The sequence below is a fragment of the Zea mays genome, chromosome 6, assembly GCF_902167145.1.
Source record: "Zea mays cultivar B73 chromosome 6, Zm-B73-REFERENCE-NAM-5.0, whole genome shotgun sequence".
Classification (NCBI taxonomy): Eukaryota; Viridiplantae; Streptophyta; class Magnoliopsida; order Poales; family Poaceae; genus Zea; species Zea mays.
Window position 1 is genome coordinate 38061821 of NC_050101.1, and position 14624 is coordinate 38076444.

The 14624-nt window shown below is 45.0% G+C and overlaps 2 protein-coding genes across 3 annotated transcripts; both read right to left on the bottom strand.

Annotated features, from left to right (window-relative positions):
* Nucleotides 1–4393: 4393 nt before the first annotated feature.
* On the bottom strand, nt 4394–9311 carry LOC100273398 (glycine/proline-rich family protein). 2 transcript variants are annotated; one of them, XM_020538840.3, is made up of 3 exons: nt 7555–8552; nt 5527–5811; nt 4394–5033 (listed from the first exon to the last, which is right to left on the bottom strand). In XM_020538840.3, exons 1-3 carry the CDS (start codon nt 7562–7564, stop codon nt 4774–4776), a joined length of 555 nt encoding a protein of 184 aa, XP_020394429.1. In that variant the 5' UTR covers nt 7565–8552; the 3' UTR covers nt 4394–4773. The 2 variants fall into 2 exon arrangements, with proteins under 2 accessions (XP_020394429.1, NP_001141307.1); NM_001147835.1 differs by lacking the exon at nt 7555–8552 and adding an exon at nt 9008–9311 and having other exon boundaries at nt 4473–5033.
* Nucleotides 9312–10383: 1072 nt separating this feature from the next.
* LOC100283877 (glycine-rich protein A3) lies at nt 10384–13014 on the bottom strand. Its single transcript, NM_001156775.3, has 3 exons — nt 12921–13014; nt 11486–11790; nt 10384–10935 (listed from the first exon to the last, which is right to left on the bottom strand). Exons 2-3 carry the CDS (start codon nt 11772–11774, stop codon nt 10625–10627), a joined length of 600 nt encoding a protein of 199 aa, NP_001150247.1. The 5' UTR covers nt 11775–11790; nt 12921–13014; the 3' UTR covers nt 10384–10624.
* Nucleotides 13015–14624: the final 1610 nt, after the last annotated feature.

The window sequence follows — 14624 nt, forward strand, 5'->3', positions numbered from 1 at the left end:
TTATGTACTCTTGTCTAAAATCATGCATACTAGGTAAATCATATGGTAGGATTGCTTGTTCTTAATTCATATACTTAAGCAAACCTACATGGCTTAAAATGATTATTTAAGCACGGCACATGGCTCTTATATCACTCCATAGTAAATGATGCATCAATTGAAAATTTTGATTTCTACAAAGTGTATCATTTAACTTATATGTGCCAAAGTTTGGATTATGGATAATTTGCCCCTCTTGATATCAAATCAAAGTGCATGTCTCCTACAAGTATTCAAAACTTGTATGCACACCTTTAGGGGGAGGTTACTCTATAATCTAATACTTTGAGACTAACACCTTTTCAAGTCTATTTTATGTGATAGTCTCATTGTAAGGAAAATAAGGTCCCCGGAGAAAGACAACAATCTTCCACTGCAAAATCTCCAAGAACTCTCATGTCTCTCAAGCTCGCCACTGACCTACAATTGGTCTTCAATTGGTATCTTTTGAGACTACATTCAGTACCATTTACATGTCTTCTCCAATATTTGATTAGACTATATTTCATATCATATGCTTCCATGTTGCTAAAAATGCATAAGTGGTTAACTCACATTCTGTTACCTATGCATAAGGGAAGTTAGTCTTTTCAAATCATGTCTTGCACCTCTAATTCTCACATGCTTTTTCCTAAGTAGAGGATCTCTGTCAGGGGGAGTATTTCTTCATCTCTAAAGGGGGAGAAAAACTCTTTCCAAAGGAGAATACTCATTTAGGAGAAATAATCTTTTGAGGAACTCCTACTCATGGTATCTTTCATGATCTACAAGTGGTATCCTTCATGGCTTAATTTAATATACTTCTAGTGATATCATTTGTTGAGGGCAAGCTTTTATTTACTTCCTACATGCCTTTAATGTCTTCCTTTTCGGTGGTTGATGCCAAAGGGGGAGAAGTTTAGGGGCCAAAGCAATGAAAACTATATCAAACACCAAACACCACCAATTTAAAATTTTATATCTACAAATGACTTTTTAAGTGGTTTTGGTTATTTGGTCCAAAAATAGGAAGTAAGTGAATTATGGAGTTAGGGGGAGGCTTAAGTCCTTAATGTCACATTGTGGGGACAATCATGCATCCTAGCAAGTAGATTGCACATTTTAATTCAAATATTTGTATTATTTACTTGCTTTGGTTGTGTTGTCATCAATCACCAAAAAGGGGGAGATTGTAAGGAAAATGGACCCCGGGCCATTTGGCTAATTGAGTTTTGGTGTTTGATGAACAACACAATCCGTGAACTAATAAGTTTTCTAGTGTTTGTGTTTGTAGTTCACAGGATGCGAAGAGAATTGGACCAAGGCAATGAGGATGCAACACCTCAAAAGAAGACATAAAAAGATGCATAGAAGTCCAAGACTCAAGAACAAAGAAGCCCGAAGAAATCAGCGAAGAAATCCAAGAAAGGGCTGTCAGCCAGCGCCAGGTGGTGCACCGGACATCGGTGTCCGGTGTGCACCGGACTGTCCGGTGTGCACCGGACTGTCCGGTGAGGCACCGGACAGTCTGCGCGGAGAGGCCGCAGAAAGACACTCTCTGGCTGTAGCACCGGACTGTCCGGTGTGCACCGGACTGTCCGGTGTGCCAACGGGCAGAAAGGCAACGGTCGGATCCAACGGTCGACTGCTACAGGCGCCAACGGTCGGCTGACGTGGCGGCACCGGACATCTACTGTTCAGTGTCCGGTGGTGCACCGGACTGTCCGGTGCACCCGACGACAGAAAGCTGCTGCTTTCTGTCCAACGGCTAGTTGGGGGTGTGGAGGCTATAAATACCACCCCAACCGTCCATTCTCAAGTGTGAGAGCCCAAGCAACATTCCAATACACATAGTGCATATTTCCAAGTGCTCAAACACCCAAGTGCTTAATAGAATCACTCGGTGATTAGCGTAGGTGCTTTGCGAAGTGCTTAGGTTAGTTAGACCGCTTTAGCGCTTGCTCTAGGTGAATCCTAGTTAGTTGAGTGAGTTTAGATAAACCTCACAACCCCTCGGCTCTTGCGCGAGCCGTTGTAATTGTACCGAGTGGGGCGAGAGTCTTGCGAGACCGTGACAACCGTGTTTGTGTCACGGCCGCCACCGTGTACCGGAGGGAACGAGGCCCGCGGCGTTTCGGCCGGAAGCTCGATAGTGGAGACGGCGGGGAGCGTCCGAGAGGAGCCGGAAGCGGAGCACCACTTGCGCGTGGAGAAGGCCCGCGGCTCTCTACGGAGTTACTCGACCGAGGTGCTTGGCCCTCGCGTGGGCTTCCCTTTGCGTAGGGGCACCAACGAGGATTAGTCGGGACCTTGCGCGGTTCCGGATACCTCGGTAAAAATACCGGCGTCATCCACGAGAGTTTGCTTCTCTACTTAGCTCTTTACATTCCGCATTTATATTAAGCATTTAAGTTTCAATCTTGTTGTCATACTTATTTAGTGTAGATTGAAACTTAGCCTTTGCGGTAGAGATAGCAACACTTAGACAAAACCTAGTTTGCACATTCTAGTTTTGATTCTTGCATAGGTTTTGCTCTAGGGATTTAATTGTGGCCTAGTTTTAGTAAAAGTTTTAGAAGTCCTAATTCACCCCCCCCCCCTCTTAGGCGTCACCCGTTTCCTACAGGTGGTAGGTATGACCTCACAAAATTGAAATGAAAAAAATGAAATAGCTTGAACTAACTATCATAGTTTGCCGTGCACCTCTACTAGCTTTGCGGGGTTTGAGTCATGGTTGTTTGACTCAAAACACACATTTAGTCATTTACAATCACCTAGTCAACGCCAAAATAACACAAATATTGTTTTATATTTTATACTCTATACTCAAGCATAATATAAATATTCTTCTAAAAAATATAGAAAAAAAATAAAATCACTCATGTCGTACCTAAGACCTAGGCACGACATAGTGATTGGACTGGGCTGGCACAAGTCCGATGGACAACAGACCGGGCCGACACTGGCATGATGGACAATGAGATAAGTCATGCTCGGGCCGAGCTAAACCGTGCCGAGACACAAGTTGCCCAGCAGGCCCGAACCATTTGCACATGTATACTCGTACACTAGTGATGCGCAAGTGGGACTACTAGGTGTTAGTGTAGCAGAGTTGTCAGATCATCGATTGATGTACATGGAGAGGGACGCCGACACGAGCATCTGTTATGGCGATGCCGCCACGTCTACGAGGCCCTAAGCCACGAGGACGTGAGGACGACCCGCTGACATCATCCTTGCAAGCTCAGGACTTTCGGCTATTTACTTTAATGGTGGTAAAACGAAGAGGGGAGGAGGAAGGGGCGGCGACAACTACTATGGTTTGGTGCCATCCAAGCCATCTCACAGGAGGCGACGCGAGATTGAAATTGTGGTTTCCCAGTCACCATATAAAATGTATTTATATATATTATATGCTAGACGTGTTGAGATCGGGCACAAGGACCGGTTCAAATAGAGTACAAATCATTTAAAGGTTTAGAAGGTACTTGAACAAATCCTATTTAAATAAAATCTATTTATATGATACTAATTAGTAAACCAAATCAAATGCTAGTTTAGCGGGCCACAGAGTACGTTTCATTGTTAGGCCCGACAGAAAATTGTACCCTGTTCTAGATGGGGCCTGTTAGGCTGTCTTCAACAGGCACTAGCCAAAACGGGCAGACATTCAGGCCGTTGGCTTGCCACAGTAATTTAGCTGGCCATCCATACGTCCGTTGTATCCAACGGAGCAGCTAAAATAGCTGGTTCCCAGGGCGAGTGGCCAGAAGCCTCAGAAGTGGGTCCGGATTGTCAGAGACTAAGGGGAGAAAATGGTTGCCGGCTCTGAACCAGCCAATCTAGCTTTTCTCTCTCATCCCCTCTAAAATAGCTGCTCCTTTTGACTGTGTTGTTGGAACCTATTTCTAGGCGCTACAGTAGCACCACGGCAGCCATATTGGCTTTGGCTGGCCGTTTGGCTGCTCCGTTGGAGTTAGTCTTAAAGAAGCAAAGAGACGCTTGGGCCATCCTAGGTCCACAGCTAAAAATCGACGCCGCCATTCGACCCACTCTCTGAAAACGGAAAGAGGTGGGGAGCTACTCCTACAACTACTGATAAATGCAATGGCATTTGATGTGATTGCAGCTTTCGTTCTCTCTTTAAATTATGCTCATAACATAACAACTGCATGATTTCGTAAGAGAATTTACAGACACGACTCAAACTACTATTTCAGCCTCTCAGGCAAGCACGGAAACGGTTCATGTCATCAGATTCACACATCTTTTCGGACACCAGAAACAAGGTAACGAAATCGATTGGTCAGATAATAACTTGCATGAACAATGATTTACTGGCAACAGAAACCATTCAGTGCCAGCATGGTCAGGATACAGTACAACCATATCATTCCAACACACAGAATATAATCTTTAAAGCGCTCCATCCACGAGACCAACATATACAGCATACCAGCAAATGGTTATTTATGTCACTTATTAGCAACATGTCACTTGCCACAATCTAGATAGATACTGAAAAGGCATTCCTGGCAACACATGTCCTAGAAGCCTGAATTCAGCTATCATTAGGGATGGTAATGTGCCATAAATTTTACACTACAAAATTTAAGGATCGAATCTGATTAGGATCGAGCTATATTTTTATTCATTTTTAAACTAAAATTATTTACGGACTCTAACATATTGTGAAAAAACATTTAGATCGTGATTCATTACCACCGCTAGCTACGATCAACCAAGGAGAGCACATCACTTCCACTTCTTGAACTTGCCGCTGAACATGCCGTGTCCGTGCTTGCCATGCTTGAACTTGCCGTGGTGACCACGACCACGGCCATAACCACCACGACCACGACCACGACCATGGCCTCCAAAGGGCCCATGTCCACCGTGTCCGCTATGGCCATGAGAAAGCTTGTGTGCTCCGTAAGCGGCAGCGGCGGCGGCGGCACCTCCAGCTAGCATTGCCCCCGTCCCCATGTGGCCCCCGGCGTGGCTGCTCCCATAACCTGGAATCACAAGAAGCATTAGTTAGCATGGAATAAGCTTCAACATCTGACTGGATCAACAGAACAGAAATACCAATTTCCAACCTTACAGCAATAAAATATACATGTAAATGTTAGTTTCAAGTGTACGGGAGTACAATTCTAAATCTACACAATGAAATGTATAAGCAATATAACAAAGCAATCCATAACAATCTCAAACTCGGGACTGTAGTACATAAACTGTTTAAATATTATTATTGTTTACAAATAAAAAATGCACGAGTATTTGCTGGAGTTAGACAAATTAGCTATTCTCATGGACATTTCTTTTTGTGAAAGGAATGATCTGCTAGATATTATCATGGTGAAGGCCCTATGATTTCGAAGGTGAAGGTGTAAAGCACGTAACTGCAGAGCAATTCATACCATGTTGAGTCAGTACCGATACAACTGCTAGCTATTCTGACTCTACGTTACAAGTTAAGTATTAGAATTGATGAAGAGATCATACCCTGGTGAGATGAGCCGGGGTAGCCTGCAGGAGGATATCCACCTTGAGTTGGGTAGCCACCCGGCTGAGGGTACCCATATTGTGGTGGGTATGCGCCGGGTGGAGGAGGATACGCCCCTGGGGGAGGTGGGTATGCTCCTGGTTGCGGTGGGTAGCCCTGCGGAGGGTATCCCTGCGGGGGGTACCCATGGCCACCGGCAACGCCGTGCATCAAGTTTGAGAAGAGCCCCTTGTCGCTCTCGTCATGCTTGTCTTTCCCTCCTCCCATTGCTCCCCCAAGTTTACCTAAAGAAAGAACGAGCAGAGTATATATCAAACTGTGAGCCAGCTTAAGTGTAGACAGACAGAATATGAATGTAGATTGTAACAGGTTGAAGAATGCGGTGATCAAAAATCAAATCTGACATAATCCCTCTGTCCCAGTATTATAAGGCGTAAACATTTGTTGGGCACCAAATTGAGCTGCGGACGGTCCGGCCCTAAGGTCGGACGGTCCGCGCCTGTAGCCCGGACGGTCCACACGTGCACAGAACAGATTAGGGTTCCGAGTTTTGTGCAACGGTTGTTAGCTAGATTCGCGGAATTAGCTCGGAAATTAGTTTGTAAAGGGTCTAGCCCCCTCCTCTATCTCACATTTATTTCCTGTACAATTAGGAGTAGTTTTAGTTTAGTTCTAGTTTAGCTTCTCAATCCCCAAATTCTCCGCTTCTCTTCGACTCTACGTTGATTAGAGGAGTCTAGGTCGGTCTGCTCGAGCCTAGACATCACCTAGGATCTCTCCTCCCAGACAGGGTCCCTCCCAGGAGCGAGATCCAGGCACCGCCGGCGATCTTCCGCCGCCCCTGCGCACGCGCGGACCGTCCGGTCCTAGGGCGCGGACCGTCCGGCCGTCAGGCAGGAAACCCTTGCCCCGCGCCAGGCCGCGGACCGTCCGGCCCCTGGCCGCGGACCGTCCGCCCCTGTGCAGAGAGCACTATCGCTGGTTCGTGTTGAGTGATTGGCGCCCCAAAAAAGTGTCAACAATATCTCTAGTTCAAAGGCCAAAAAATGTATTAATTCTCTCTATGCTATTGCGTCGATGTATACATGTCTAGATAGAGCACATCTTATATTATAGGACTAGAATAAAAAATGGTTAAACTTTATATTCTGGGATGGAGAGTGTGTCTGCAAAAGAATGCACGGTAATGGAACAGGTGATGCAGGCACAAAAGTGGTCTAGCTTCAGTATGGATGTAGCAGTGTACCGAGCAAATTGAATGGTATATATTGGAACAGGATGAATGCAATAGTGTGAGAGCTTTTTTTTTCTAGATGAAGGAAGCTTTATTAATAACAAAGTTCTGGCTTTCCCTCTCCGTAAGAACATTTTCTATCCATAAACTACATAATGGCTAAACATAGGTATCCCTCTCTGAATGTTTGCTTCTACTTCCCTCTCCTTACACAACTACTGACCCAATCTTACATGATCCACTGCAGGATCAGAAGAATGCTAAAACAGAGCAGCTAAAAGAAGATTGCTGTGTACTTGCCGAAGGAAGAAAAAAAATGATTTGTTTGATCTAAGAGATGGTAGTTAATTGCTCATTGCAACTCAGAAAAAAATGATTTATCTGATCTAAGAGATGATAATTAATTGTGCATTGCAACACGGACTACATGACGAGGCAATCGATCCTTAGGCCCCTTTGGTTAGGCTTTTCAAACTGCTTTGGCTTTTAAAAAAGCAAAAAAAGCCAACCAAAGAGGTTGGCTCCCATCTAAAGCCAAAGCAAAAGGCAGCTTTTAGCTAATACATGTACAACTTTCATAACAGACTTCCACTTCTTTCATTGACTGTGAAGTTGGGAAAATACGTAAAATTACTCACGACAACGATTAATGTGCAATCAGGCCTCATGTGCAAGCGAAATGTGCAATCAGGCCTCATGTGCAAGCGTGCAAGCGTGCAAGTAAGACCTAATTGCACAGTAGTCGTTGCCATTACTCACTGCCAATAGTTATGAAGATAATGATTCATTTTACCTACACACATCTATTCTTCATGCAACCAAGCTCCTCGTCTAGCGCTCCACCACCTCGGTTGGTCGCCAAGGGCGAGCATGACCTCTGCCACAGCAGGCGAGCTTGGGTCCACCATCGCGAGAAAGCACGACCTTGGTCAAGGATCCATCCGGAGGAAGAAGACAAGACAGACAGGGTCCACTTGTCACTGAGTGAAGCTAACGGCAGTTTTTTAGAAGCCACAACTATTGAACCAAACGATTCTTAACTTTCGCACATTCCATAACCCACGGCTACTTTTCCACCCGTGGAAGAGTGGAAGACCCAGAAATCTTCAAAAGCCTAAGAAAATATAATACTCATACTATAAAGATATCGTCTTGCCCAGTTTTTGCCTATGTTTAGTTGCATTTTATTGCTTGGTACACATATATAAGTCTATTTGCACTAATGGATGAGCCTAGGCAAGTGCCCACGCTCGCTAGGCCATGAGTCCGCCCTTGTTTTCCACAATCCACAACTCACAACAACCTTTTCAAAATCCACAAGACCCTTAGGCTATTCTCATTGGTTCTCAGTGGGTAGGTATCATATTTGTATTTCTAAGATGCCATGTAAACAAGAAAGGAATGAAATCTTTGTTAAAATAGTCTCTCGCAATAGAGAGTTTCTTTCCGTGCGATTTCATATATAGACAATATGTCTAGATAATAGTGTAGACATAGCTTCATCACATGAAACTCATTTCATCTCTTTCTTCATTAATTGTTTTACCACATCATCTAGATCACTGATATGCCACATCATTCAATGAGAATGAAAAAAGTTATGTGATGTAGGCAGTTGGAATGATATGCAGTAGGAAACTGAAAAGATACCCGTATAACGGTGGAGGATCATTCCAATTTCCTACTGCACATCACTTGAACATGCTAGCATCGGCCATACGTATAACTGATTGCATATGTTATACTCCTCTCCTTGTTATCATATATAATAAATAGTTCACCCTAACCGCTACACTTCTCTCCCCACCCCCCCACCCGGCCACCCCCCACAAAAAAAAGGTAGGGTCTACTGGCCACCCAAATTACAGCGATAAAACATTTTAATTTACAATTAATCATCCACCCTAATCATTGCTTGACCCCATAAAAATCCTGTACGCACGGTAAATTTCCCCTCCACCATCACACAGTCGATCAAACAGGGGAGCGTTAATTCGGAACATCCTCACAAGTGCAGCCACGAACTTCAGACCGGCAGATCACACACCATCCACAGAACTCTACTACGTGGTGACGAGCAAAAACCAACGATCTACACGCACCGGACCGGATGCACCCCTAAACCCGTGGAACCAAAAACAATAAATCTAACCGAATTATGCGAAGGTATTTATATAGATACTAGAGAGACAACAAAGGTGGGAGTATAGTATAGATGACCAACGTGGGAGGAGAGTTGAGCATACCGAACGACGAGCCGACGACGCGAACTCCGGCGCCCAGAAGCAGAACAGGTATGCAGCCGATCTCGGGCGGCGATGTTCCTGTGGGCGGCGGGTGCTGGTTTGGCCGTTCTCCTTCCCCCAGGCTGGCGGCTATATAGCCGAGGAGACGGCGACAAGGAAGGAGCCAGGATGGTGGCCGGAGGAGCAAACGCGTGGCGCCGAGTCAGGCCGCCATGCGGGCTCGGGGCGCGTTACGGTTGCTGCGACCTGCGACTTGCGCGTCGCGAGCGCGTGCCGGCGACCGGCGTGCGTGGGAGGGGAAGGGGAGGAAAGGAAGAAAGCAACGCGACGAAGAACCGAACCGAGCCCCACATCACCAGCCGGGCCTACAGCGCAGTGACCCGGATCGAAACATGTAATTCTTGTGCCATTTATTGTCTTAGGAGAAAACATATTTATGCTTCATCACAATATCAATATGGGAAGCGATTTTACGAAAATACTTCTGCCCTCAAAGTCACACCTCACAGCAGTGCGGCCAACGGCCGCATCTGTTCGGCTGCATAGCTGCGATTTATGGACTGTGGAAGAGCTACGACATGTGAAAAAACTGATGCGGGCTGTTAAAAAGCTAAAATCGTTTGGTGGAAACCATTAAAAATCGTTAAATGTTTTTTGATATATATTTCACGGTTCCATCCAAAAGCCACTAAAATCAGGTCTATAGGTGCTTTAAATTTTGCACTACGAGAAAGTCAGCTTTTAAAAAAAAACTCTTTATTGTATTCAATCCTTTGGTTTGACTTTTAGCTTTTAGGGAGCAAAAACCAAAATTAAAAGCTAAACCAAACATACCCTTAGACTACTATAATTGTAATTGATAAAGACAAAATATTGTAGTAACCACAGCGAACATGGCTCCCATGAATTTCATGCGCGATGCAGCTTTCGTTCTCTATAAATTATTGATTGGTTTGTATTATGATAGGATAGAGCTATTTTGTCCTCAATTTAGTATTGTTTGAATTGATTATATATGAAACTTAAAAAATAAAAATTATGCTTAAATATTGAACCATCTTTTCAAAATATCCTGGACAGAACCACTCCAATTGACTCTGAAACCAAATGCTACCTAAACTATGCTCATACTCACTACCTAAACTATGCTCATACCCACTCCATGATTTCATTATAAGAACAGAATTTAGAGAACCAAACTCTACCTAAACTATGCTCATACCCACTGCATGATTTTCATTATAAGAACAGAATTTAGAGACATGACTCGATCTACTATTTCAGCCTCAGAGCCTCAGGCAAGCAGGGAAACGGTTGATGTCATCAGATCAACACGTCTTTTCAGACACCAGCAACAACGTACCGAAATCGATTGGTCAGATAAAGCCACGATTTATTACTGGCAATGGATATAATCTTCAGAGCGCTCCATCCACAAGACCAACATATACAGCATATCAGCAAATGGTTATTTATGTCACTTATTAGCATTATGTCACTCGCCACAAGCTGGATTACTGGAAATACAGATGAAGGATGAGTAACGCTGAAAAGGTATTACTGGCAACACATGTCCTGGAAGCCTGAGTTCAGCTACGATCAACCATGGAGGGCACATCACTTCCACTTCTTGAACTTGCCGCCGCCGAACATGCCGTGCCCGTGCTTGCCATGCTTGAACTTGCCGTGCCCGTGCTTGAACTTGCCGTGGTGGCCGTGACCATGCTTGAACTTGCCGTGGCCACCATACCCGTGGCCGTAACCACCGTGACCATAGCCTCCAAAGGCCCCATGTCCACCGTGTCCGCTATGGCCATGAGAAAGCTTGTGTGCTCCATAAGCGGCAGCGGCCGCGGCAGCACCTCCCGCTAGCATTGCCCCCGTCCCCATGTGGCCCCCGTGGCCCCCGCCGTGGCTGCTCCCATAACCTGGAATCACAAGAAGCATCAGTTAGCATGGAATGAGCTTCAATATTTTACTGGATCAACAGAACAGAAATACCAATTTCCAACATTACAGCTACAGAATGTATATGTAAATGTTGGTTTAGTACAATTCTAAATCTGGACAATAAAATGTAATATATAAGCAATATAACAAAGCAAGCAAGCCAAAACAATCTCAAACTACGTACTATATAAACTGTTGTATTATTATTACTTACAAATACGAGTATTTGCTGGAGTTAGACAAATTAGCTATTCTCATAGCCATTTCTTTTGTGAAAGGAAAGCTCTACTAGATATTATCATGGTGAAGGCTCCATGATTTCCAAGGTAAAGCACATAACCGCAGAGTAATTCATACCATGTTGAGTCAGTACCAATGCAACCGCTAGCTATTCTAATATCACTCTACGTTACAAACTAAGCAGAGTAAGTCATACCATGTTGTGTCAGTACCGATGCAACTGCTAGCTATTCTGATCTCACTCCAAGTTACAAACTAAGTATAGAACTGATGAAGAGGAGATCATACCCTGGTGAGATGAGCCGGGGTAGCCTGCAGGAGGATATCCACCTTGAGGTGGGTAGCCACCTGGCTGAGGGTACCCATATTGTGGTGGGTATGCCCCAGGTGGAGGAGGATATGCCCCTGGAGGAGGAGGATACGCCCCTGGGGGAGGCGGGTATGCTCCTGGTTGCGGTGGGTAGCCCTGCGGAGGGTATCCCTGGTGGGGGTACCCATGACCACCGGCAACGCCGTGCATCATGTTCGAGAAGAGCCCCTTGTCGCTCTCGTCATGCTTGTCTTTCCCTCCTCCCATTGACCCCGCAAGTTACCTGAAGAAAGAACATGCAGATTATATATATCAAACTGTGAGCCAGCTGAAGTGTAGACTGAGAGAATATGAATGTAGATTGTAACACGTTGAAGAATAAGGTGAGAAAATCTGACACAGCAGGCGAGCGCGGCTCGGCCACCACAGGTCTACTGCCTCGGCCGAGCGCGACCTCGAGCACAGGTTTACTGCCTGGGCCGAGCGCGACCTCGGCTAATAACCCACAACTGCTTTTCCACAATCCACACAACTTTTTCAAAAGCCACAACACCCTTAGGCTATTCTCAATGGGTAGGTTTCATATTTGTGTTTCTAAGATGCCACATAAACAAGAAAGAAATGAAATCTTTGTTGAATAGTCTCCCCAGTAGAGAGTTTCGTTGGGTGCGATTTGGTATGTAACAAGCAATAGACAATATGCCTAGGTATTTTACCCCATGAAACTCATTTTGTCTCTTTCTTCATCGATTGTTTGCCACATCGTCCAGATCACTGATATGGCACATCATTTAATGAGAATGAAAAAAATTTATGCAGAGGCAATTGGAATGATGTACAGTAGAAAACTGGAATGCTACCCATATAATGGTCGAGTATCATCCCAATTTCCTACTGCACATCACTTGAGCATGCTAGGATCGGCCATACGTAACTGATTGCATATGGTATACTCCTATTGGCAAGCAGAACAGACCCTGCTTGTTATCATATAATAGTTCACCCTAAGCGCTACCTTTCTTCCCTACAAAAGGTAGGATCTACTGGTCACCCAAATTCCAGCGCTAAAACATTTTAATTTACAATTAACTCCTCCGCCCTAATCATTGCTGGAGCTGGACCCCCATAAGATCATGTATGCACGATAAAATTCCCCTCCACCACCACCCAGATCGATCAAACAGGGGAAGGTTAATTCGGAGGATCCTCACAACTATAGCCACGCTCACGCACTTGAGATCGGCAGATCACACACCATCCATAGAACTCTACCACAACGATGACAAGCAAAAACCAACGATCTACACGCATCAAATGAACCCCTAAACTCGTGGAACAAAAAAGTAAATCTAACCGAATTACGCGCAGGTATTTATATAGAGAGACAAAAGGTGGGAGGAGAGTTGGGCATACCGAACGACGACGCGAACTCCGGCGCCCTGAAGCAGCACAGATGTGCAGCCGATCTCGGCCGGCGATGTTCCCTGTCGGCGGCGGGTGCTGGTTTGGCCGTTCCCCTTCCCCCCGGCTGGCGGATATATAGCCGAGGAGACGACGAGAAGGAAGGAGCCAAGATGGGAGCCGGGAGGAGCAAACGCGTGGCGCCGAGTCAGGCTGCCATGCGGGCCCGGGGGTGCTATTCGCGGGGCCGGCGCGTGGATAGGCTTTGACCTGCACGCACCATGCCCGCTGCCATGCGGGCCCGGGGCGAGTCACGGTTGCTGCGACTTGCGCGTCGCGAGCGCGTGCGACTGGGAGGGGAAGGGAAGAAAAGGAAGAAAGCAAAGCGACGAAGGAACCGAATCGAGCCCACACACCAGCCGGCAGCCGGACCCACCAAGCAGTGACCCGGGTTTACGAGCGGACCGTGATGTTTGCGTGCTATCCACGCGTGCTGACGCGCGTCGGGGGGCCCACCCCTCGCGCGGAATGCGGCCAAACCTTTTTGTGATTCGGCCCAGGATGGATCCATTAGCCTGTCCTTCTCGTGTGGACGGACTGCTGGGCAGGCCCAGGTGAGCCGAGTTGGGCCTGGTTCTAATTTATGATTGAGTCGGCAAAAAGGTAGATGTACGTGTCAAGGACCAATCTGTCAGCTGATGATTATGATGGTCACTATTTTGCACATAGCTCATATCTAATTAGGAATTAGGGGGTGTTTAGTTTTTAAGGACTAAGTTTTAGTACCTCCATTTTAGTCCTTAAATTGCTAAATATAAAAACTATGTATTTGATAATTTAGAGACTAAAATATAATAAAATGGAGAGACTAAAAATTAATCCGTAGAAACCAAACACCCTCTAAATATTAAATATACAAAGTTGATAGATTTTTTATCCTATTGTGAAAGCACAGAAATATGTACTCGTCTCATGAGGTTTTGGGATGTTATTGAAGACCGTAATATCGTTCTAACTCAGTTATGGATTTTCCCATATAAGTTTGCAATGGACAATAATCCAAAATATGTCATATCATTTCTTCTATTTTTCACATTAGATTTTTAGGAGTTTTATAACATATCAACAATATAATTACCTCATTTTTTCCTAACAAGGTTTTTGAGGAGTGAAGTTCATTTAAGCTCCATTTGGCACAGTTTCTCCTCAAAGTGCTCCTTCAAAGGAGCCAAAATACTTGAAGAGGGGACACATTTTGTGGTTTCAGCCTCTCACCCAAAAATGGCTCTACCTCCTCTAATATTTACCATGAAGCTATTCCTCCTCAAAAAGTATTTGGTATAGCTTCTTCGTCTCCTCTGTAGAAGTTACTCCTAGAATCGGAGCTAGAGTTCCCAAACATGCCTTCATCTCAACACTTAATTCGATCGAGTGTTGAGAAACAATCCATTATATAACAAATTAGCGAATTGGGGAAAATCAACCCATGGATCAACAACATGTAATAGTTGGTTCTAAGCATATATGTGTCAGCGTGTGGAGAAGGTTATTGTCGCCAAGACGCATTCAAGGATCCTATTATGGGAAGTGAAAGTTGCCTAGAGGGGGATGAATAGGCGAAACCTGAAATTTATAACTTTTAAACACACACTACAAGCCGGAGTTAGCGTTAGAATTAAATTCAAGTCCGAGAGAGGGGGAAAACAAATCAAATGA

What these genes read in the sequence shown, in the direction of transcription:
- LOC100273398 (XM_020538840.3), bottom strand. An exon ending in CCCCGGCTCATCTCACCAGG is followed by an intron (nt 5,034 to 5,526) that starts GTATGATCTCTT and finishes TTGTGATTCCAG; the next exon opens with GTTATGGGAGCAGCCACGCC.
- LOC100283877 (NM_001156775.3), bottom strand. Translation starts at nt 11,774, where the DNA reads ATGGGAGGAGGGAAAGACAAGCATGACGAGAGCGACAAGGGGCTCTTC. An exon ending in CCCCGGCTCATCTCACCAGG is followed by an intron (nt 10,936 to 11,485) that starts GTATGATCTCCT and finishes TTGTGATTCCAG; the next exon opens with GTTATGGGAGCAGCCACGGC.